This window comes from Sinohyriopsis cumingii, chromosome 11 (assembly GCF_028554795.1).
Source record: "Sinohyriopsis cumingii isolate HCF-2022 chromosome 11, ASM2855479v2, whole genome shotgun sequence".
Classification (NCBI taxonomy): domain Eukaryota; kingdom Metazoa; phylum Mollusca; class Bivalvia; order Unionida; family Unionidae; genus Sinohyriopsis; species Sinohyriopsis cumingii.
The window spans coordinates 95,072,206-95,098,541 of record NC_142971.1 but is presented as its reverse complement, the minus strand read 5'-3'; the positions used below and the strand labels follow the sequence as shown (position 1 = coordinate 95,098,541).

At 38.0% G+C, this 26,336-nt stretch overlaps 2 protein-coding genes across 3 annotated transcripts in view; both read right to left on the bottom strand.

Annotated features, from left to right (window-relative positions):
- LOC149789042 (kelch-like protein 23) overlaps window positions 1-5,650 on the bottom strand; it is a 47,919-nt gene extending 42,269 nt beyond the window's left edge. The window contains exon 1 of one of the 2 annotated variants that reach the window (XM_089975221.1): window positions 2,372-5,650. The gene's annotated coding sequence lies outside the window, so the exon portion shown is untranslated. The remainder of the gene's footprint in view (window positions 1-2,371) is intronic. The other variant, XM_089975219.1, reaches the window with a different exon arrangement.
- An 8,808-nt stretch (window positions 5,651-14,458) lies between these two features.
- On the bottom strand, window positions 14,459-18,574 carry LOC149789041 (alpha-L-fucosidase-like). The gene is made up of 3 exons (XM_089975225.1): window positions 18,190-18,574; window positions 16,704-16,810; window positions 14,459-14,496 (listed from the first exon to the last, which is right to left on the bottom strand). Exons 1-3 carry the CDS (start codon window positions 18,564-18,566, stop codon window positions 14,474-14,476), a joined length of 507 nt encoding a protein of 168 aa, XP_089831351.1. The 5' UTR covers window positions 18,567-18,574; the 3' UTR covers window positions 14,459-14,473.
- Between the last annotated feature and the right edge of the window lie 7,762 nt (window positions 18,575-26,336).

Here is a 26,336-nt window from a genome sequence, read left to right as displayed (position 1 = left end):
TTCTACATGTCGGACGTGTTCGGTGTGGCGTACAAAGTTAGTTTTTCAATGAAAGATGCCAAAATGTACAATAATTGTTACTTGATCAGCTATGTAAGATCCTGTTCTTAAAATATCAGTAGAATATGATGTCACTATGGGGCAAAATGGAAATCATGTTTTTTCAGCCACCCTGTCGAATTCTGGCGTCAAGACGGGGAATCGTATATTTAATTACTTTTGTTTTGTTACACGACCATAGCTACGATGTCGTAGCCTCAACTTGATTTTGTTGCTGAATTTCAAAGTTGCCGATAAACCGTATTTACTTTTAATGCGCAGAATTTCTGACCCAAACGGCGCCAAATTTTTACTACGATTTGTTTACATTTCCAAATAAGGCGTCAATGTCCTTATATGGCACACAAACAAACGAGGCTGAGAACGGAAGTAATCATTATTTGAAATAATATGGAGGACGATCTAAACGAAAATATCGGCTAAAAAAGGTAAACGAGATTTTTCAACTATTTCTACAATGATTTTCGATATTTCCGGTATTAAATAAGAGGACTACTCAATTGATTGGATTATATGCAAGGAATATGTTTAAAGTATTATTATTAGGCTAAGAGAGCGCCAGGTGTGAATCACACCCGGCTTGCTCCATTAACACGTATATGCTCATGTTAGTACCCTGTCCACGAGGTACGAGAAAGGGTACTAATATTAGTACTAACACGACCATTGCTTTGAGTTGATGGTCAAAATGTCCCTGGGTTTAACATGTGTGGACCTGTATCGGGAATAGGGAAATGTAACAATTTGGGGATTATTTGGACTCCGACATGAATTTTAACATGGTTATATTCTTCTAGCCTCGAACATCAATGAGCATTACGCCTTCTTTGGTCTCCAACAGGAGTTAACATGACACTTCAGGTTTAACTTTCACAGGGCTCTATGGCTTCGAACGGGCTTTAACATGAGAATGGCACTATGACCTCTAACGGGAATTTAACGTAGTTGGAGGGCTATCCACTAGTATCCTGAGCCGTATCATTCTGGCCAGTGGAGTGACAGAAAGTTAAGACAGGATAGAAAGAAGAATTCAAGACGTATAAGGACAGGCATTGGCTTACTTTTTGCAAAGAAAAATATCCTTATCAATACAGTATTGAATCCCAGTAGTGGAGGAAGGGGTAACATTTTATCTCACCTTATTTAAGATTCTCGCTAAAGAAAATGCGACCTATAGCTGCAGCCACTTGTGTTTCAAACATATTTAGTGTTAAGTCAGGCACATTTTCCTTCATCAAAAGTTACAAATTTAGTAAAAGTACATTGTCTGGCTTATTTTTGTATCCAAGGTCTGTTTAATTGTAATTTTAAAAAAAAATGTTAAGGTACACTGCATGAAGAATTTTCATTGGAGCATATTTTTTTCTACTTTGTCAGACAGTATAGAGCATGTGCCAGATTTGGTTCTAAAGTTCTTTGGTTAATTTTCTTTTACAGTTCTTGCCGCCAGTCCAACCTTGACTTTACGTTCACTTACACGGTGTTACAAATGGAGTTATAGATTTAAGACGAGGAGTGAAACTATTACATACGAACTGCTTTTGAGACCATCTTTATATTTTGCTAGATTTTCAAACAAACGAAGTTGTCTGTATGATGTTAAGACTTTTTCTTGGTAAGGTTGCAAGTTTGGGTTTTTTAAAAGACAGATTCAATTTCATTTCATTTTCAATTCATTTCGAGACACATTCGATAATTTTTTCTTCTTTTGATCGTAAAATTTTCCGATGCCAGTTTCAAAACGGCAAATCTAATTCTACACTTTACATCATGAGTGAAATGTACCCTATCAAGAAAAACAACGGTTCTTCATTTTTTCACGTAGACATTTTGACTACGCCAATTTTTGACTACAAGTCATTATGACATCGCATCAACGAGAGAGAGAGAGAGACAGAGAGAGAGAGGAGAGATTTGTTAATTTTAAACTACAGATTATATTAAAATATAAATTGCTCAACATGTAGAGATATAAAAGTACTAATTTTTATTTTAAAATTTGCATACAATTCTACATTATTTTCATATCGACATTTTACTGAAAACTCTGACTACTAAGGTCATTGTGACATGAACGAGAGAGAGAGAGAGAGAGAGAGAGAGAGAGCAAAAATCTAGATTGACAGAGAGGGAGTGAGAGTGTGTCTGTTTGCTTGTGTGTCTGTGTTTGTTTGAATATCTTATTCGTCTTTCACGATTCGAGATATAGAGACAGACAGACAGAGACAGATATTCTAATGAGTAAGAATCACAACGAAATTAAAAAAAAAAAACACATGACAAAAGTCCATCTTTTCTTCTTGTTACTTACTGTCTTCCCCTTTCAAATTTCTTTACTGACAGCATGGGTTCTGCCTTCGCGTCAGTTCATGTTCTAATAGGAATCCAAAAATGCATTGATGACAAAACACATGCACTGTTACAATACTACTCTCCTTGTAATTGCACATTATTGAATTGTGTAGATACAGCAGTCATGCTATATACCTTCTATTTATCCTTCTTAGGTGTAGTTTTCCCACTAAAACGGCTAAGTACTGTTATCGAGTTTTGTTTGCAACAACAACAAAAATCATAGTAAAACAGCGTCAAGCTTTTGTTTTTTATTCATCAATTATTTATGTACAAATTTACAAGTTGTCGTCCTCACTATCTACGTTATCTTCATAGACACACTGACTAGCTGTTGTTCACTTATACAACGTGAGGAGCGATTTTTTCCTACATGAAGGCAAAATCTGATACGAAGCTGATCTATTATGTTACCCTACACTGATGTGACCTTGAGGTTGTTTTTCATCTAGCAATCTTACAAATCTTGGTCAGGTTGAAGACAATGAATGACAATTCTGTTGCCGAGAATTCAGTTTTGATACGTCTTCAAACTTTCATTTCGTGACAAACTGAGTAACGCTTGTATTTTAAATCCAAGCCAAGGACTACTGAAACATTTTTCGGTTCGAGTTTATATACAAACTATGACGGATGAACTGTACTTTATGAAGAAACATGCAACGGTTCTACATTTATTTCACGCTGACATTTTGAGTATGCCAACTTTGGATTTGGGCAGCCATTATAATATACACCAAATTAAAACAAACAGATATGGCATGATTTACATAGATTTGCAATTATTCAATTGTAACTCTGTTACTAATACAGAAAAGAGAGACACTGTGCGTGCGAGTGCGTGCGTGTGTGCGGTTAAAAATTTTAACGTAGCTTTAACAATTTTTCAGTCATATCGCTACGATGTCTGCAGTGTGGCAGTCTATGGTGATGTCTAGCATTGGGGCATCATATCGCAGACATTTAGCATCATGTCCTACACAATCACATTATACTGACACCAGTCCTAACATTAACCTCTTAATGTTGAGGCCAAGAGAGGCAGCTGCTGGTACCATTTTTACTAGGCTACTTAGGCCACCGGAGCGTTGAGAGAGAGAGAGAGAGAGAGACAGACAGACAGAGACAGACAGAGGGGGGATTAAAAAATGAATATAGCTGGAACAATGTTGTTCTCAAAATGAACTTCCACTAACGTAAGCAACGTCTTTCTTTTCAAACACACACTTCTTGTCAAATACGAAGAATTCTTAAAGTGCAACGAATGTCTACCTCACACGGGTGTAGATTTGTAGCACTTTTAGCACAAAGAGTTGTTTCGTACACAAAGTTTTAGTGGCCATATCTTCCATGTACTTTTCATAAATTTGCCATAAAGAATCTGCTTATAAAGAAAATCCAATAAATGTAGTCGTTTACACACACACGACACTGTGCGTCCAATATTTAATGAAATCATCTCGGTTGGGAAAATCGGTTCCTTTACAGTAGTGTGGCAATCCACTGTCTTAAACATTGTCGTACACTTAATTCGATGGAAATTGGTGCAGCGCTGATTACAGTATTAGTGGCATGGCAAGAATTGCGTCCGTATGTTAATGTGTTGTGATAGGTAAGAAGCACACGCTTATCGGAGACGATCGGATACACCTTTTGCAATGGTCGAATGCACAATTTGATCATCTGACAAACTTACAACGTGATGAGGATCCACCGTATCCACGTGAAAGTCTTGATCTTGACGTGACCATAAAGATTATTTTAAAACGTCAAAGCTAAGCCCTTGTCTGATACTATAGTTGAGGCTCAGTTCTTTCACTTTACATTTGCAATGAAGTTGTGTTTTGTTGCTCTCTGTACTGGCAACATTAATTGTTAAGTCCACCATTGGCAAAACTCAAAATAGTCTCTTCTGGAAGTTCGTCTTTCCAAGTTCCTAAACGTTCGTCTACGAAGAGTGGGTGATTAACTCCATGGCAATCTATGTATCGATGTCAAAGTAAAGGATTCGGTCTCCTGAAGATTCCAGGATGGAGTACAATATTAATTAGGAAATGTCTGTCACATACGCATCAATGACGACATTGCCAAACTTGTGGGGCAGTGCAAACTCATGGACTTCATCGTATTAAATCTTCATGTTTTTAACGCGTTTTCTTTTATTGTCGATGTATTGAAAGTATCGACTTTTTTTTTTTTATTTTTTTTTAATTTTTATTATTTTATTACAAAAACTGAGGACCACATGGCAGATGGGTCAGCCATGACCAAATGTGTTATCCCCGTTAGAGATAGTTTCTTCTTCTTCTTCTTCTTCTTATTATTATTACTTGGATCTACAAAGTTTGGCCTTTGGCAATATCAGACGCTGAGCCGGATTTCCACACAAACAGATTTTAGCAAACGATTTCCTTCGTTCGTTCTGTTTGACGTGTTCAAATGTTGCCTTCAATGGATCGGTACCGTTCTGTGGCAAAACTTGACATCTGATCAAACCTTTGTACTTGCGAATGTGTTCCTTAACGATATGTTCTGTAAAAAATTTCGTGTGTCACGTGGATGGTCGAGCATATGTACGAATTTGATTTGTTCTCCTTGAGATTCGTTCACTTCCAACAGCAAGCGTGTATTATTGGTTAGTCCACCAGTCAGTCTGCTGGATTCAAAGGTTCGACGTCAACCACGTAGTACTCTCCAGCGACGCGTCCGAATTCTGGTTGCTGTTATTGTTGTTGTTGTGGGGTTTAACGCCATTTTCAGCACACGATAGGCTATGCATAGCGGACAGTATTGATGGTGGAGGAAATACCCGGGAAAACCCCGCGAAGAACCACCGACCCACGAGAAGCTACTGGCAAGCTTTCTCACATACCCACATTGGCCGAATCCTAGACTTAAACCCACGCAGACAGAGGTGAGATGGCAGTGATCCGTAACGGAGAGCGCTTTAGACCACTCGGCCACTCGGGGGCCCCCGAATTCTGAATCTATTTTGAAAATTCGATCGTAATAGTGTTTCCACATTTCTATCATTTGGTATCATTGTCGTTGATTTAATTTTTGGTCTCTTGAGGAAATCAAGTGAGGCACTCATAAAATAAATATCCATTAAATCCGTACACAATCTGTTGATTTCTTAAACCCAGTCATCCACAGAAGAAGATCTGCTCTTGTTTTCTTTACTTCCATTCATATTATGTGGTATCCTTTTGTGTTGCGTTTCACACAAATAATGGAGACAGAGCAAAAGTTTGGCTGAATAACGTCGTCTGGTAGCCCAATAAGACTGAGGTGACGTGGTGTCAAGTTTGTTCGCGGGCATGGACTTCCTTCGGTGCACTAATTCCAACGCTCTGGTAATGATAACAGCCTCCTTCGAGGGAGCGATACCCCTGTGATCCATACATAATTATCGAATTTTTTTTCACACTAAAGAACAACGATGTTTATATCGAATCGACGATATTTCAGCATTTCTGATTCAAAATCATAAAGGTCCTAAGAATGGACTTGATGTCAGGTGCAGAATGATTATCATTGTTGTGTGTACATACATTCGGGGTCTTCATCATAAGCTTCTGACAAAGGCAGGAGAAAGACGTGCTGATATGGCCTCGGTATTAAAAAGTGTGGAAAATAACTTGTATCCGTGTCTGTCATATTATAGCTAAATGTAGGCCAGATAACTCATGAAGTCTGTAACAGATACGTTTCCCGCGCATGTAATTGACATTTGCTTCATTCAAGATGACTGATAGAAATTCAGTTGCTTGTTTTGAATAATACTTTTTAAAAAAGTGCCCGTCGTATCCTGAGAAACTGAGAGACATGATTATAACGAAACGACATATATCACCTTCGCGCGCGCGGAGAGAGAGAGAGAGAGAGAGATTGAGCTTATACTGTCTATACACTGTCTTATTTAATAAGCTGAGACTTCAATATTTGTTAATTAAAAGAGCTATATTTGGTAATGGAGGAGTATATTGTATTATGGAAGGAATTATGTTTTTCTTTCATACATTATATGTTTAAAGTCTAGTTTTGAGTAAGATTACGGGCTCTGTTTAACGCAGAATGAATTACATATAAAGGATTATTTTTTTAATCTGGAAATATGTATTTAATTCATTCAAAGAATTTTGTAAATGCCAATCGTCTGAAATGATACGTCGGTATCTTTTGGCCTAGCTATATGGTATACCGTTTTTGCATGATCTGGGATGACAAGAAGAATATTCTACGTATTGGTGGATAGTAGTTACAATTATACGAATATTTGTAGAGAAAGCATTATCATAATGTTTCAAATACATTTACATCTAAAAATGATACATGCGGATGCAGTACAAGTAAATTGAATTGTCGGGTGCCAATAATGAGGCGATCAATATAGTTGTGCAGTTCTTCTTCAGAATGTTTTCGATCATAAAGATGTCATCTAAAAATCTTAACCAAAAATTCTCATATTCAAGATAATCTTTTATAATTTACCCATGAAAAGGGTATGATGTAGCCACATGACTACCCATTGCCGTACCTGTTATTTTGGATGAAATTTGTACTGTTAAATTGGAATTTTTATTTTTCAAGGCAAGTTTCATGATTTTACAATATCTTCACTCAATAGTTTGTTATTACAAGTACTTGTTATCATGAAAATGTTTACATGCCTTCAACCCTCTGTATGCGGTATGTTTGTATATAATCATGTTACATCTAAAGATACAAAGATAAAACTACTATCTATAAGTTTGGATATGAATTACAATCTGATATAATTGGTCGTCCTGGATAATTTAAGGTAAACTGTTGAAAAGGATTTTTATCAGTTCTGGGCAATGTATAAAAATGAAGTGTATGTATTTTGAGGGGGAACACATCAAATACGAGGAATTATCGGATTGTCTTTCCAAAAATGCACATCCGGCAAGACTTCTGGAGACACTCCGAATACTCCTCTTGAGAAAAAAAAAATCAAAATATAGTATAATTGTAATATCTGTCAAGAGACTGCCAAATGACACAAAAATCAAATCTTTTCATTACAAACTGTGTGCGTGTCTTATCTATACTTTAAAAGAAAAAACAACAAACACATACAAGCACTTACTTTTGTGTGGGTGTGGGTGGGTGGGTGTGGGTGGGGGTGAGAATATTTGTGTGGATTAGCATCACAACGAATTGTCAAGAACATTACTAAAGTATATTTTCTTCTTTCTTTAATATCTTTCATATTTAGAATTTTGTCACTGGCACGGGTTTTTCTTCTGCATAGTACATTTTATAATAGGAATCCAAAGGTGCGTCGATGAAAATACGTGCAGTATTATTCACACAAACCTAGCACTGACCGACCTCGGCTTATTTGACATTGGTTGTCTTCCATTGCATAATATAAATGAAATTTTGTGTTTGGAGAGACTTTTTTTTTTCTCGAATTCACTGGCAGCAAATTGTGTTTACGTAAAATATGTGTCCAACGAGGCAAGTTCTTTTTTTTTAAATTCACGTAGATTGTCACAGATTTAGCCAAAATTATATTGCGTAGCAGCAGAGAGGGCGAACAGACCCAAGAATTCCGACAACAAAAAAAAAATTAAAAAAAATATAAAATCATCTCGTAGAAAGGTCCAGATTTTTACAAATAAACGTTTCCTTGAGATGATTTTACTTTTGTTGAAACCAACCCCATCAATAAAACCTTAGTTCGAAAAGGTAGCTGAAAAATAAAGTACTCTACGTGTTTATTTATTTTTTTGTTTAATTTCCACGGACGACCAACATTGGTAGGCGCCCTCTCTGCTGCTATTAATTTTAAAAATCAGAAACGTTAAAAGATTTTATCAAGACCCACACGATATCTTGTTCTAGGATCATGTAGATTTATTGTTATAAATCCATGCTGAGTAGCTTGCGCTCGTGAAAAGAAATTTCTGAATTTATTATAATCCATGTCACCGCTGCACCAGGTTTGATGAATATTTCGCAGCGTGTGTGTGTCTACACCATTAAACACAACTAAAATATTGCAGTTGTCTCTGATCACTTTTAGTATTTGTGTATACCGTTGAGTAACATAGATCACATCTGTATTTTTATGTCTGCCGCGAGAAAATATTCTGGCTGGATTTGGATGTTTATCTAGCATCACATCGTCGTATACAACTAAATTATTAATAAATCCGTCTAAAACATCAACAGACGGTGCTTCATCAATATCGGTTATAAACTCTATAACATCATTACCTTCGTCCAGTAATCTTACATTTTTGTTAAAATCTTTAAGTACATCATAACATCGTTGATCATCAGCGGTTGGTGCTACCAAATATAATTTATCCCATTTCAACCATCTCATTATCAAATTAAGTAATAATTGCGTCTTACCCGATCCAGATGGTCCTATGATAATCATTCTGATGGAATTGGGTAACGCAGGGTGGTGTTTAACTGGCTCTCGTCGCCGAGTTGCTGAGAAATCAATTATATCCATATATTTTATAACATGAATTTATATTGTTTACGCTGTAAAGTTAAAACTCCAACTACTGATTTAGCTACGGTTACAACAAAAAATAAAAAAATAGCGTATGGTGGAAAATGTTCTGTGTGCGGTAGAAAGAAATCTTCGTTTTTACCTAATAAGCGAGGTGGTGATATTGCTAATTTGATGTCAAAGTTTCCAGGTACTCCATGGGCTAAATACAGCGGAGAAAAACATCTACCAGGACATAATTATTGCGGTCCTGGTACCAGACTTGATATCAGACTTGATAATCAGGATCAACCAAAACCAGGCGAGGAACCAATAAACGCTATTGATCGAGCTTGTCACGCTCATGATGTAGCTTATAAAAGTAAAAATCTACAAGATAGGCATATTGCAGATGTAAAATTAATTCATGCGCTAGATTCTATAAAAAAATAAAAATGTCAAAGAAAATTAGCTAATTGGTTGGTAAGATCTGCGATGAAAGGTAAACTCGTATTAGGGTCTTGTAATATATAATGGAATTAATTTATTATTCACCAAGAGGATACTAGAGAGGCAAAGCAGCAATTAGTAAACTTGCTGATGCAGCAGCGGTTAAACATTCTACTGCTAAAGCGTGGTAATCCAAACAGGCAATATGGCAAATTTATCTACCACCACTGAAACGAATTCAATACGCATATTTCGATGTTAATGTTCCTAATGAAGTTCATCAAGCTGATATTTTATTTTTACCACATGATACTGTACGCAGAAAAACATACAAATACGCGTTAACTGTAGTTGATGTTGCAAGTAGGTATAAAGAGGCAGAGCCGCTATCAACGAAAACATCATCTGAAGTAGCCGATGCGTTTGAACGAATTTATCAACGAGGTGGTCTGCGATGGCCACAATTATTACAGGTTGATCCTGGTAAGGAATTTCTTGGTCCAGTATCATCGTTGATGAAACAACATAATACCAAAATACGACGAGGGCATACTGCAATTCATCGTGATCAGGCAATTGTAGAGCGATTTAATCGAACACTCGCTGAGCGGTTATTTGGATATCAATACGCGAAGGAATTTATTCAAGATAAAAGATCTCGCGAATGGGTTGCAAGATTACCAAGCGTGATAGCTGCATTAAATAATGAGATTACACGAACAACCAACATGAAACCCATTAATGCAATTACAAAAAAAATATACCAACACAACGAAAAGGTACTGAAAAACAAAAAATATTGGGTGATGTTACAGTTAGATATTTATACGAGCCTGGTGAACTTGAAGGTGGTAAAGCGAGAGCGACTGATCCTATTTGGAGTGTTACCACACACAAAATATACACTGTGACAAGATCCTCAGGTAGACCTGCAATCTACAGATTAGATTCGGCTGCTCCTCAACGTGGATTTACACGTGAACAACTACAAATAATCCCCGAGGATACACAACTACCACCGCGATCACTTAATTAGCACCCAAGGCGCTGGCGCCTCTACGTCGATTACATTCAAGACAAGTCAACATGGTATTTTCTCGTGTATGACCGCGACTATTATCTTTTCTGTCTACGGTAAATTGTCTTGAATCATTACTCGAATACCGCCATAACATTATACAATTACAACTTGCACAATGATTATTCTGCTGATGTTTTAACTCAATAATAAATTCAACATCAAGATCAAAGTCACGTTTATTTTTTTTATCAGATTGTTTGTATCCGATTAATTTTTTTCTTATTATATCATCATCGATGATGTTAAATTTATCAACGATTTCAGGAATTATAATTCTCCGCAATTGAGATATTTTTCTGACCCTCGATACCGCTAAATAGACTAAATTTGACCACTCGATACGATCGTCTACAATCCAGACTCGTGTATCAGAAATAGTTAATCCCTGAGACGAGTGGATCGTCAAAGCGTATCCCAATACCCATGGAGATTTGACAGCGCGTAATGCATCTTCGACTACACTGATATCAACGGCGACAATATCATTTAATACGAGATTCTGTTTTTCAGTCTGTCCTGGAATATCAACATTACTATTCTGTTTTCGTGTATCTGATGGTCTATAACACAACGGAACAGGCAATTCTGAGTATTTTTCTTTATGCAGTTGAAATAACTGCTGTTGTAAAGCGTCTCTGATTATTTTTCTGCTTGCTACTATCAGATCGTTGGGTCTCCATAAATTTAAAACATTACTCATTGAGGTCTCTGAGATCACTCCGCGTATTATTTCACACTGAATTTTGTTTGATTGTAATCTGATTAATTTTTTTAATTCCTTTAAATTTTCATCGAGAGCTCTATGATCATCATCTATTTCTTCGTAATAATCAACGAAATTTTTTAACCAATCATGTGGAGATGGTCCAACAAAAGGCGGCGGTTGACCATGATCGCCACACATTATTATAGCGGTATTTTTCGTCAACAACCAATCAAGAAACGTTTTTAATGTATCTAATGACACCGTACATATCTCGTCCCAAATAATTATTTTAGGTATATATTTTTCTCCCATTCGTTCAGGAGTCCATGTATCCCCGCGCCACCGAAAGAAACTATGATACGTGCACGATTGTACTTGCTGTTGTTTCATCTCGCGTGCAAGTCTATGTGTGGGTGTCAGCACGATCATATCTGAATTTCTAAAAACATTAATTGCTCGAGTCGTTTTGCCGCATCCAGCAGGTCCATTGAGATATACTGTCTTATATCTAGTTATTGGATCACTCACCGGCGGCGCTTTCGACATTTCTGATATTGTATTACCCTTACGATAAAAATCTCTCATTGGAACATCTGCTGATTCTGTATAATTGTGTAATATTTCTTTTTTTATTCTCCACGAACCCCATCGTTCATCATTACTTGTAAATTTCATAACAGATTCTAAATATTTACTCGAAATATAAAACGAATCTGTTGGGACTCTGACTGCGGTCTCAGGAAATCTATTAATCATCGACAAGAAATTTATAGAAACATAAGCCAACATGGAAGATCTTAGATGAGTATACTGTGGGGAGACATCATTTATGTAACTAACGATCATACCAATTTTGTTCCGTCGGATAAATAAACACTTTCTCGATTTACAAATATATTTCTCGCTGTTGTATCAGCAATTATAAAATCGTACTCGGCATCATCTAAAATTAACCGTGCGTGATGTCTTTTATGATCATATGCACCACCTTGAGTAAATTTACCTATAATTTTTCTACCGAGATCTTTTGCGGTTTTAAGTTTAATCTCGAGAATTTTAGGAGCTTCTTTGATAATATCATCTTCGGAAACACCAGGACATTTTTCCTTAAATTCCTTAATAACTTCATCGAGATTGATAAAATCTGGCATGGGCAACCAAACTTCGGTCTGTGCGTGATATGATATAATTGCCTCACTAACCACCAACGATGTCAGTATCGCACAATCTAGCATATATCGTAATAAAACTATAGGTACCCAACGTTTTTCACAAAAATGTCTGCCAAACCAAACATAACAAATCTTGTGAAGATTTTCGTTAAGCTTGAATGATTCAACACAAGCGAATCCAGTCAGATCAAAATCAGGTAATGATCCATTAATTGCCACTCGCGTCATCTCGTTTGTAGGGTGACCAAATCTTTTAAAGTACACAGAACAATCTCCGTCTCCTAGAAAACTTCCTGGATAACATGCAACCATATCAACCGAAATAACATCATTGTAATTATACTTGGTATTCCATAATCCGCTGCGTCCGTATTCGAAGCAACTTGCGCGTACGTCCTCGAGTAAATCAAATCGTGTTGGTTTCCATGAATTTTTTTCTCTAGCGAAATGAGCCGCAACAAGTGGAACGGTAAAACAATTAGTTAGTAATTTGTCAGTATTTTCCGCGTGTTTGCACTCTAAAAACTTTTCCGCGAGATTTTTCATCTCGTCGTGGAGATATTCTGTTCGATATATTTCACCATTTGGTCTGATAAACTGATCAAATCCACCTTCCTCATTACTTTTAAATAACCATACTGATACAGGATCGTTTTTACTTATTTCGTTGATAAAATCAAACATACTCATATCTGAGGGGTAAAATCTAACAGTTCGATCACGTGGAAATATTGTTACTGCGCTAGTCCATGCGTGCGCGTTATGATCAATAATATTTATTGGAGCTCCTTTCGATTTATATTTCGATTCGTACAGTACTTCTCCCGTTATTGTCGCTACGGTTATTGGAAATTTTAATATTTTTCCTAATTCAGCAACATCTTTTATTGTAGCACCGGTATCCTTAACTGAATCAGCCCATGAGTTTATTTTTTCACGCCTTAAGTCAGTTAATCCATTTCCACGCATCGCGTTTGTAAAGTGTTCTATTACTCGTTCGGCTACACAATTTAACCTTGAAAATTTCATTAGTGCCAGTTTATCAACGTTGGGTTTTTTATTTATCTCATAGATTCCATAAATAACCGCTGTTACAGGATACGCTCGCTCATAATACGGGTTGTCAATACCCGTCAATAGACCCGGTCTGGAATTTTTACTTAATATGGCAATTTTATTATTACCAAGGACAGGATCATATTTGTCACGGATAATCCAACTACCTGTTTCTGTTAATACAATGAATTTTACTCTGAAGAAATATTTTTGATTGCCCTCATACTCAGCGATGTAGTTAATGATAGTTTCCGCTCGTTTGTCATTCATTGTGGCGTCCTTGACAGTATTGCGTATAATTTTGAACGTTGACCATACATGAGATGCACCATCCGTGTAAAATTCTTTCTTGGCGTCGTGAATTTTCGAGATCAAACTTTTATTTTTCGGATCAACCAGATCTCGTACTGGTAAGTCAGAAGATAATCTGTCGAGATTAAATTTATATTTAGAAGACCTAGTTTGGGATAATCTCTCAAACTCGTTCATATAATTAAAACAAATATTTAAATAAAAAATATTATATATACAATGTCTCAATGCAGATGGTTGATGATCGGTTCAGTAAATCGATGCAATAAATCCTGCAGAAAGGAATTTTGTTGGATGCACTTACAAAGTATACGACGAGGAAATCTAGGACCAATACCGTGTCTGCGATGTGGTATTGGGGTGCGAGGAAAAACATAATTATGTGGAAAGGTCTGTGGAAAACGGTTCAGAGAACTTAAAAGATATTATGACAAAAAAATAATAATAGTGAAAACGCTATAACATCCGTGGAGGATTATATATCAAGATTTCAGACAAACAATGATTTAAACAAATAATAATATTGTATAAATGGAGCAAAATATATTTGTCCCACATCGCACAATACCAAACTATGAATTAAATATTAATGGTGTTATCAGACACTGTAGGTTGAAGAGACCGGTTGGTGTTGTTTCTAATACTGGCTATCTAAGGTTCAACGCTGGAGGAAAGAAACATTATTTATGTCATCGATTTACGTATGAGTGTTTCTTCGGAGTGATCAAAGATGGTCTTGTGATCGATCATATTGACGGGGATCCTCAGAACAATAGTTTATCCAATCTGAGGGTTGTCACGCAAAGTCAGAACTCTGCACGTGGTAATACTGGAAGATGTAAGACAGTTTCTAGAAGGGTGATTAAGGCTACAAACACAGAAACTGGCGAAGAAATTATATTTCGTTCGATATGTTCTGCTGCGAAATATTTTGATATTCACCCGCATTCGGTACAAAAAGTTGCAGAAAATATATATAAAACCGCTTTCTCAAAACAATATAAGCAGAAAATCACCTTCCAATATCAATAATTATCATCACCACATTGAATTATTTTTTTGGTCAGATATTACTACTTACCTGAAATGGGATACCTCCGTTGAGCATATTCATGTAACTGAGGTACTTCCCCTTGACCGTGTTCACGATCGTAAGCGGAAAATTGCTGTAATACATCTGTTTCAAACTTGCGATGTATTTTTAAGCATCTACGTCGTAATTAATTACTCGTAGAAAGATATTTATGGTTTCTAACTTACAAACAGAAAAAATAACTGTAGTTACATTGTGTAATAGTAGATCCGTTGCAAAGACTGATGATGGGGAAAAACCCAGGAAAAATCCCCAATTATGGTTTTTTCCGGGTTTCTCCACTATATATACTGGCCTCATATGCTGTGTTTTGCCCCTAAACTTGCTAGTGTGCGGTGGCAGACTAGGAGTTATGGGGTTTAAATGTTGTGTTTGCCTCTAAACTTGCTAGTGTGCGGTGGCAGACTAGGAGTTATGGGGTTTAATGTTGTGTTTTGCCTCTAAACTTGCTAGTGTGCGGTGGCAGACTAGGAGTTATGCGTTGTGCCATCCCGACGAACTCGATAAGGGTTCTATAGGGATAATTTTTTTATTTTAAAGATTTATATATTATATAATAAACCATGAAAATATCAAAGACATTATTTCTGCTATCAAAAAACTAGAAGAAAACGGAATTAATATATCTGATGAACTAAATCCTGAAAAAATAATATCTGATTTTGAAACGTTAGAAGAACTTAAGAATGAAAATAAGTATGTTTTATCATCTCAATATAAGTTCATAAAGCGGATTCAGGCAGCTATGTTTCAGTCATTAGCTATGGTGAACGATGATCAAGTAAATGAATTTGTTCCTCTTTCTGTCGCAGTAGAAAAGGTCAGATCGGGATTATTCAGCGAGTAAGAAACGAAAAAAAACAATCAGTACCCGCATAAGATACTTAAGAAAAATTATGTCAACAAGTAACGTCCAAAGCAACCCTGTCTGAATTATTATATATTGATTCTGAAATATTATATATTTATTCTGAAATATTTTATTTATTCTGAAATATTATAGATTTATTCTGAAATATTTTATTTATTCTGAGATTATATTTTATTCTGAAATATTTTATTTTTTCTGAAATATTTTATTCTGAAATATTATATTTTTTCTGAAATAGTTTATTTTTTTTCTGAAATATTATATTTATTCTGAAATATTATATTTATTCTGAAATATTTTATTTTTTCTGAAATATTTTATTTTTTCTGGAATATTATATTTATTGTGAAATATTATATTTTTTCTGAAACAGTTTATTTTTTTCTGAAATATTTTATTTTTTCTGAAATATCATATTTATTCTGAAATATTTTAGTTTTTCTGAAATATTTTATTTTTTCTGATACATTTTATTTTTTCTGAGATTGATGGGTTAGTTGGTACTCAGGATCATGTAAATTCATATTTTAGCTAACATTACATAAATGTTGTCAAATTATGATTTTATTTGGTTTGTTCATACATTGTCCCAACAAATCAGGTTCTGTGGTCAACTTTTGGGACAGAATGTCAATATTTTTTGGTATTAACATCTCAGGTCACAAAACTCTTGGTACCATATCTACTTCCTCATAAGTTGAGTCCAAATGCAAACAACCAGCAACCTGATCTGATGCAGCATAATGCACTGGCAAATTAATGTCCATGTTGTTTGTTCTACTGATTACTCCTAACAAAATACAAAAATGTCAACACATTGTGCTATATAGCAGATATGAGTCTGTGTAGGTTAAAGTTGGACTTGACTTGTAAGCAAGTAAAGATGGTATGGGTAAATACCCAGTGGCTCAGAAGAAATAGTTAGACACTGTCGTTGTACATTTCAAATTTGGTCAAATTACTCTAAGGGGAAAAGACTTTCTTTTTGTTGAGCACAGAGATACAGAAAGTCATGCATAAAGATGCTAAAGTGATCACCATGTGCAAACTGCTTTTCCATTAATAATCTTACCTACTAGATCCTTCTTGGGTCCCACATCCATAGCATTCCAATTGAAGGAATATTTAGAAGGCCAATTTGTGAAACCTTCATGATGTTTACTGGTTAAAACAATATATCTGAAAAAGGAACAATGTAAATACATGCATTTTATAAACAAAAGTTAAATGTTTGTGGAGTATTCATGTGAACATTTTTCTAAAATGAGTGTATGTGTACATGAAAATAGTTGCATTTAATTTTTTTGAAAGAAGGTCATAGTGCAAATACACAGTTGTATAGAATATGACTACATCATTATACTTATCCTAAATAAACATACAAGAGAATCTATAAATTTATCATTTATTGGTAAATTTTTATATATAAAAAATTTTGATCTCTTGATCTGATTCACTCAGTTTCAATCTTTCCATTGTGTGGCTTCCATGTATATGTACTGGCTATTCACCTGTCAATCACTGATATCTCCAAACCTATCCATGATGGAAAAGCTAGCTCATGGTGGTGCTTCATTGTAGGGCAAGCATAAAGGGGATTAACTGTCCACCACTAGGGGGTGAAGAATCAAAAAGTCATGTGATGTACTGTATTTTAAAATATTACCATTAGTGTGTTACAGAACAGAACATTACATTTTAAGTCCAATGAGATCTATATTACCTGAACTGACTAATGTTTGGGACAGGGCTAGATGGTTAATATGCAATAATTTTGTTCTTGCCTTGGGATGACATTGTTTTTCACTGTCAATTGAAATTTGAGATTCACAGTTAAAGAATACACAGGTGTTCTGTCTTGATATGGATGAAGACTAACAAGTGAATGTTCCAAAATGATTTAATACCATAGATAAATAGAAGAGGGATTATACTTGTTCTTAGGATTAAAGGTTAGTAAAAAAAAATGCATTAATTAGGATCTAGGAGCCAGACAACCCATGTTTATTATGGTATGGACTGCTAAATATTGATTATGTCTTAATATTATGGTTGTTTTCTGCTACCAGATTCACCATTAAAAAACAAACAAAAAAGACATCAACTTGGTTGTCATGGCGTTTATGTGTAGTCTCCCAAGTAATATTGATTGATGACAAGTGAAAGAAACTAAATAATCACAATTTTAAAGGTGTGTACCATCAAATTCGCTAAATGACACCTTTAGTTGAAATAGTTAGTACCAAACATGATCTGAATGAATTCAACCTCAAGTGACGAATCATTTTTAGGATGGGGTGTGGATTTCATTGAAGCTGGAATATATTCAGTTCAACTTTCCACCAACCACTCCCTGAAATTAATACATTAAATGGATCCGGCCCGAATGGTCCAACAATGTAAGTCACTGACCATGATATGTATGTTTTCGGGGTAGCAACCCACCACCAACATAAATATCAGGGTCGAGGGTTTACATTGTAGGACTAGGGTCATAAATGCAGGAAGGGAGGCAACTCGTCCTATTATAGCCGTACGTGTAGCAAAGTCTACAGTACCTTGCACCTGAAGCATTGAATATGTCTGCCCACTGATCAGGGTTATAGAACTCTGCGGTAAACATCGGTGCAAAGTCAGCATAAGTGAAGTCTGGTGGGTAGTTCTCCTTCATGTATTCCACTACATCTTGAGTCGGTTGGTCTCCCTTCCAATCCCACCAGAACCACTCGCTTCTAAAACTTGGTACTGAAAATACTCCCCAGTGAATAAATATCCCGATTTTGTTTTCGTCATACCAAGATGGCAATGGTCTAGAATCTAGAGATTCCCAGGTCGGCTCATATCGTGCTGAACCTACAGAAGAAAAAATAAAAGTAGCAAAATAGAAACTGAAAGCAGCCATGGCAGCCATTTTGGACAACTCACATGACTTCATTTATAATTTGTTGACCCTGGTGCAAAACCAGACGTTGTCGCGCAAATGTGATTTAAGCTACGGAGAAAACGTTCTCTGTACTAACTATTTAATGCATTGTGCGCCAAGAAAATGTGCAAAACTTGTAGATACTGTATGTTTGCCAAACAAAATTTGCGACTTAGGACCTACTGATAAACCAGAGCTATAGTGGTCTATTACCATATTTGTACCATGTAGTTTTTTTCTGCTACAATATTCCGCGACTCCAGTTTCCTCTAAGGCTAGCATAGATCATGGTTGTTTTAAAGCGAGTTTAAAGAGTCATTCAAACAAATTCGAAACTGGGTTAAAGGAATCTTTACACCTGCCCGTATTTACTTAAATAGCTTAAGATATAAAATTTACAGAAATAAATGAAGGTATGGTTGATATTGTTTCGCAATTTTTTTAATCTCATATTAGAAAGCAAACCTCATTCTAAGGTAATATTTACTTGCAGACGCAAAAATCCACTTAAAAATGCAAGATAACATTTCTTCTTGATTTCTGATAAACTGATATGTAGAAAAAGTAGGTATTAAGACAGGATCTGATAACTCCTTAACACGACTTGATTTAAGGGCACATGTGTGGGAAGAAATTAAGCATCGGACGTAGTGGACAGCTGAAAAAACTCTTCGTTATGAGATCATGAATATGTTCTTTCTTTTTCGTTTGGATATTCTAAAACAACACACTTAGCCTGTATATTCTTTTGAAATTGTTGGCAACATCCCTGAGAAGGGATGCAATTATTTACTATTGATGACCACCTCTTTATGAAGTTTTATTGGTGAGTAGTGAATGGGGCCACCATAGGGACAATGGGACTTACCATTACAAACACCCCTGGGCCACTATAGGGACTATGTAAATTTAACATGGGCAATATTGTCATACCACTATAGGGACAATGGAATTTAACATGGGAATAGATTTTGGGCTTGTCTAGGGACAAGGGGAATTGAACATGGGAGAAAAAAAAACTACTTTAGGGACAAGGGGAATTGAACATGTGAGAAAAAAACTACTTTAGGGATATGGGGAATTGAACATGGGAGAAAAAAATAGCAATTCTAGGGACAAGGGGAATTTAACATGGGAATAGAGTTTGGGTCTGTTGAGCGACTAGGGGAAATGGAACAGGGTCGGGACCCTATTTTAATATGGTTCCGACCTGATGGGTCTATGGAAATGGAACATACGAAAATTGAAACAGGGAGGGGTCTCTACTTTTTTTAAAAAATAAAAAAATAAAAAATGGGGTAGGCAATTGAAAGTCTATCTCTTTTCGAGAGATTGGAGTGGCCATGAAAAGGGCCTTTGGGTTTCTTCTAACTCCTCAGTAGTGAAGGGGGGCACTTTACGGACAATGGGAATTAGCATTACAAGACCCCTTGGGGCACTTTACGGACAATGGAAAATTAACATGGAGAAAAATCGTGGGGCACTTTACGGACAAGGGGAATTAACATGGAGAAAAATCGTGGGGCACTTTACGGACAAGGGGAATTTAACATGGGAATAGAGTTTGGGCTTGTTTAGGGACAAGGGGAATTTAACATGGGATTTTTTTTAAAAAAAAAATTTTTTAAAAAAGGGGTAGGCAATTCAAAAGACTATCTCTTTTCGAGAAATATGGCTGGCCCTGAAAAGGGCCTTTGGTTTATGTTAATATGCCCTTAACATAGAGGGCATTTGCGACATCTTCTTTTCCTCAAACTTCGTCTTACAGCAGGGCCATACATCAGAGTCCTCTTGAGGCAACCTTGTCTCTCTATATAGACTCTTCTTATCCACAGGCTGCTGTTGGTCCTGTGGACAACGGTCCACTTGGATCGGACATACATGAGCATGTCCGTCCTGAACATCATTGTTGACACAAGGGTTGAAGATTCAACGTCTGTCCACATGTTGAGGCTCCGAGAATAGGTGAATCAATGCAGTGAACGGCGCTTATTTATAGGGACAGGAAGGATTGAAACGGATTGAGTTCATTCACCAATCCAAACACGCGTTACAGAATTCAGTCAGCCCGCATCCAATCGTAAGAGTGCAGTCTGTGACGTCACGTAGTCTATATAGATTCGCTAGCGCTTGTGTGCAGTCAATCTATGCGACAGTGATTCAACATGACGGAAACTCAGAAAACGATCCATTGGGGTGCACCAGCAGGAGAGACTGCCCAAGGGAACTCGGACTTACTTTCAGAAGAAGTGAATTGGGATTTTGTGGATTTTCTCTCCTCGCAAGAATTTGTTCCGGAACCTGCGTTACCTTCTTCATTACCGCAAGTGGAAAATTTTAGACAGAGACAAAAAGAAGAATTGGAGAAATTTATACAAAGACAAAAGGAAGCCGAACAAGTTTTTCTCCTACAGCAACAGCAGCAAGAAGAAGAGGTAAGAAAAAAACAACAGCAGCAACAGCAAGAAGAAGTAGTAGCAGCAGCAAAGAAACAAGAGGGTGAAAATCAAACGGTCACGGTACTGTTGGACATTTTAGCGGAGTTAAGAAGTCTGAAACAAATGTATCAGACTTCTTTATCACGACCGAAGAGAATACGACCTTCCCGAGCCAAACATGTCAACCCTGTGACTAAGCCTACCGTACCACCCTTAGTGATTTCAACCCAATCATTACGCAGTCCAGAAGTAGGCCTTGGCCGTGGCAAAGGCTTAAGGCAGTTAAAATTGATTGCTTAAACTCACCCCTGCACCATAAAGAAAAAAAGGCCCTTTTCAGGGCCACCCACATTTCTCGAAAAGAAATACAATTTCAATTTGCCAATAACTAAAAAAAAACTCACCCATGTTACCCTTATAGTACGTGTCTGTGTATGAGTGCGTGAGTGTAGCTTCTTATTTTAAAATCAAAACTCAAAGACTCTTACCTTATATCATTCATTTATTCTTTTCTCCATTTTTTACAATCCAATTCACAATTCACAACACAACACTATAATAAAAAGTTCATTGATTTCTTCTTTTCTCCTTGTTTAGTCTCTCGGTTTTTTTAATTTCTTCACCGTCACACTCTTTTCCTCTTCTTCTTCCTCCTCGCTTTCTTCCCTTCTTCTTTTTTTCTCCTGTTTCTTTTTCTTCACCTGTCTTCTTTCTTCCTCAGAAGAATCCCTCTCTTCCTCTGAAGAATCCCTCTCTTCTTCTGAAGAATCTTTCTTTTCTTCTGACTCCACTTGTTTCTTTTTTGGGCAATCTGGAGACCAATGTCCTTTTTCTTTACAATAATAACAGGTATCTTGACTTTTGTCTTTTTTAGTCCCTGTTTTTGTTCTTGTTTGACGGTCTGGACACTCTGAAGACCAATGCCCTTTCTTCTGACAGATATAGCAAGTATCTTGACTTTTATCTCGAAAGGAAGGAGAGTAGTCTGTCGGCTGGTCTGAAGAGAATTTTCTAATGACCCCTCGCAAAGCTCTAACGAAACGTTCCATCTGGTCAGTCTCTTCCATCGTTGTGCTCGGCTTGAGAGTGAAATGAATAGTGAAAGGACAAGACACACACCCTTTTATATACGCTGGTCTGCTATGACTATAAAGTAGTTTATGGTGTTTGAACTTGAGTCATTTGACTTTTTGCTTTCAAGATGAAACGATCCCATTCATTCGAGAAGAAAGAAGAAGAAAGTAAGAGGCAGAAACGTGATCTATCGCCTCGAACCAGGGCTGAAATCTTGGCACAAATTCATGCCAGTGATTTTGAAGAGGACATGAGTGAACCAGAATTTGAAACCTCTAAACCAAGTTTACCACCCTTAGTCAACCCTGAAAAGTACTATTCCATTCGAGAGACGGAAAAGCGCTCCTCTAGAAAATTTAGAACCACGGCTTACAAATACAGGGTGAAGTTTAAAGATTTCAAGGCTGAAGTGCCGTTAGAGAAAGCAGAAGTGTTCATCACTGAGGTGTGGGATTCTTTGCTCACTGCACTCAAGCGACAATGTCAACCCAAAGAAGACGATCGCTTGAGACTTTCCATACAACACGACGGTTTGAAATCCCCTGTTTGGATCGAGTTTAGCACCCCTGCAGAATTGACTGCTTCCAAAGTCATGGACAAGATTCAACACGTACAACAATCTAATGATCAGTTTGACATCACCGATGGTAAAGCCACACTGGACATGACCCACGTCTCTCCTCCTCAAGGGACAGGACGCAAAAAGATGTTATTGGTGGACGACCTTCGCAACACCAAAAAGAGTCTCGTCCGAATTAACAACTCTCATGACCAGATGTGTTTAGCCCGTGCCATCGTGGTGGGACGAACCTATGCCAACAAGAACGACACGGTAGAATGGAAAAGAACCTGGGACACTATTCAACGATCCGATCGAGCCAAACAACGAAACGAAGCACAACTCCTGTTACAACAAGCCGGACTGTCCAAAGACACACCCTGTGGCATTCCTGAGATGCAAAAATTGCAAGATGCCCTAGCTCCACGCTACACCTTGAAAGTGCACCCTCAAGAAGTGCGCGGACCTCTGTTGTTTCGAGGCCAAGACTTTAAGGACGGAAAATACATTCATCTTTATCATCACGATGAACATTTCGATACCATTACCAGTATCACCGGATTCCTGAAATACAGTTATTACTGTGAGAAATGTGACCATGGTTATAACAATCGAGAGCAACACAAGCATTGTGGATCGAAATGCACAGGATGTTTGGCCTCTTCACCCTGTCTGATCGAAGAACCAGTGCCTTGTTCCACTTGTCTGCGCACGTTTGTCAGCCCTACCTGTTACCAACAACATCTGAAAACGCAAGGTTCACAGAAGAAATGCGCTTGTCAACTGCTGAGATTGTGCTCTACGTGTGAACAAGTCATACGTACCAATAATACCAAGGCACACGTATGTTCAGGAAAGAAAAAATGTCACATTTGTCACCACATCGTGGACTTGGAACACCAATGTTACGTGCAAAAATACCAACCCCCACCAGAGAAAGAGGACGGTCACAAGAAGAAAGGCAATTTCATCTTTTTCGATTTCGAATGCATGCAAGAGACCGGCATTCACATCCCTAATTTCTGCGTGGCTCATCGAGCGTGCGAGAAGTGCATTCAAGAACCTATCTTCAGTCATTGCCCTCACTGCAGCAAGATTCCTGGAGGGCGTGAAAAAATCTTTCGGGGACCGAACACGTTAGCCGATTTTGCCCAATGGGTCTTAGACCCCATCGACAAGACGTGGAGCCAAGAGGACATCGAACGTTACGGAGATTGTCATCGTCATGCCACGGTGATGGCTCACAATTTCTCCGGATACGATGGACAGTTTCTTTTGAGGTACTATACGGAACAAGGCACCGAGCGTCCTAAAGTGACTTTGAACGGAGCCAAAATCATTTTCATGCAAGTGGGACAAGTGCAGTTTAAAGATTCGATGAGCTATTTGGCCATGCCTTTGAGTCGAATGCCTAAAACGTTTGGAATGACAGAAATGGCTAAAGGGTACTTTCCACACTTTTTCAATACGGAAGCCAATCAACACGCCGTTCTACCCCATTTGCCTGAGGCTCACTATTACGACCCCGACAACATGCGTACCGAACAACGAGAAGCTTTCTACGCTTGGTACCAGGCTCACGCCTCGGACCCTTTCGACTTTCAGGAAGAAATGCTAAAGTATTGTCGTTCCGACGTGGACATTTTACGGCGCTGCTGTGGAAAATTTCGAGAACTGTTCATGGAACACGGAGGGGTCGATCCTTTGAAAGAAGCTTGCACCATTGCCAAAGCGTGTTCCTTAGTGTATCGACAACGATTCATGCCTGAAAACACCGTGGCTGTCATCAGCCCTCAAACGACCCACTATGTCAAACGTCAATACTCGGTGAAAGCCCTACGCTGGTTACATTACTTGTGCGACAAGGAAGACAAGTGGATTCAGCATGCCCGCAACGGAGGGGGCGAAAAGACCATCGGAACGTATTCGGTCGATGGCTGGGACTTAGAAAACCCCAAGATCGTGTACGAGTTTAACGGTTGCTTATTTCACGGATGTCCCGTCTGTTACCCTGACCGTGGCACTAAAAATCAGTTTTTACAACGAACCATGGAAGACTTGTACCAGGACACTTGTCAGCGACGCCTAAAGTTACAACAGCAAGGATACCAAGTGGTGGAAATGTGGGAACACGAGTACGATCACCGTATGAAAACCGATCCCGAGTTTAAACGCCTCGTGGAAAGTTACCAGTTCATGGACCCGCTGAACCCGAGGGATAGTTTGTACGGAGGAAGGACCAATGCCACCTGTTTGCTGTACCAAGCCGACGAAGAGAAAGGAGAAGAAATCAAATACTTGGACGTGTGTTCGCTGTATCCCTACGTGTGCAAATATTGTCGCTTTCCTGTAGGCCACCCGCAATTGCTGACGGAACACATCGACCTGGTCAACATTCGACAATACGAAGGCTTGATCAAGTGTAAAGTTTTGCCTCCCACGAACCTATACCATCCCGTCTTACCTCACCATTGTCAAGGCAAACTGATGTTTCCCTTGTGCCGTACTTGTGCCGAAACGTGCAACCAAGACCAACCTTGTCAGCACACCCAAGAAGAACGGGCCTTGACGGGAACCTGGGTCAGCGTGGAATTGTTCAAAGCTCTGGACATGGGATACCAACTGTTAGAAGTGTACGAAATTTGCCACTTTCCCAAGACACAACAATACCGCAAGGGTGACCCCACGCAGAAAGGCATTTTCGCAGACTACGTGGATGCCTTTTTGAAACTGAAGCAAGAAGCCAGTGGCTATCCTTCCTGGTGTCACACTCCCGAAGACCAAATACAATTCAAAGAGAAATACTACGAACAAGAAGGCATCACTTTAGACCACATCGAGAAAAACGAAGGCAGGCGATCGTTTGCCAAAGTGATGTTAAATTGCTTGTGGGGTAAAATGGCAGAACGACCGTGTTTACCCAAGACGGAATATTTGACAGAACCTTCCCGCTACTTCCAGATGATTCACGACAAAACCAAATACATGAAACACGTGGACGTCGTTCGAGAGGATTTGATCTTGGTCAATTACGAAGAAGATCTGGACTTTGTACAAGACGACCCTTTTGGAAATGTCATCATTGCGGCTTACGTGACAGCCCATGCTCGCTTAAAATTGTACGAAGCTTTAGAACTGTTAGAAGAACGCGTCCTGTACTTTGACACGGACAGTTGCATTTACATCCATCACCCGATTCAACATCACCCTGACATCGAAGGAGACCGTTTAGGAGCCTGGACAGACGAGCATCCCGACGACAAGATTCTAAGTTTCGTCAGTGGCGGTCCTAAAAATTACGGCTACGAATACCGGGACAAACAAGGAGAAGTGCACACGACGTGCAAAGTGAAAGGACTGACTCTGAATTATCGTACCAGTCGAGTGGTCAACTTTGGGGTATTGAAAGAAGCCTTGCAATCGGGAGAGGATGGAAACTTTAAAGTGACCACCTACCAACCGAACAAGATTGTACGTTTACCCACTCACCACATCGTCAGTCGACCTTTGGAAAAAGTTTATCAAATCGTATACCAGAAGCGAGTTCGACTTCCCAATCATTTCACCTTACCGTATGGACACGTTGGTATAAAACATTGGTTGTAAGAGGATAGCCACTCACCAGAAAGATGACTTCGCCACAGCAAGAATCGAGTGAGAAACCCGATGAGAACTCCAAGTTCAAACCCTACCATTTTTCAGTCTTCTTAC

Excerpts from the sequence above, each read along its gene's own strand:
- LOC149789041 (XM_089975225.1), bottom strand. The coding sequence starts at position 18,566 with ATGAAGTCATGTGAGTTGTCCAAAATGGCTGCCATGGCTGCTTTCAGT. Across the intron at positions 16,811-18,189 it reads TTCAATGCTTCAGGTGCAAG|ATATATTGTTTTAACCAGTA; the intron begins GTACTGTAGACT and ends TTCCTTTTTCAG. Across the intron at positions 14,497-16,703 it reads ACCCAAGAAGGATCTAGTAG|TATTACCACGTGCAGAGTTC; the intron begins GTAAGATTATTA and ends TACATCTTCCAG.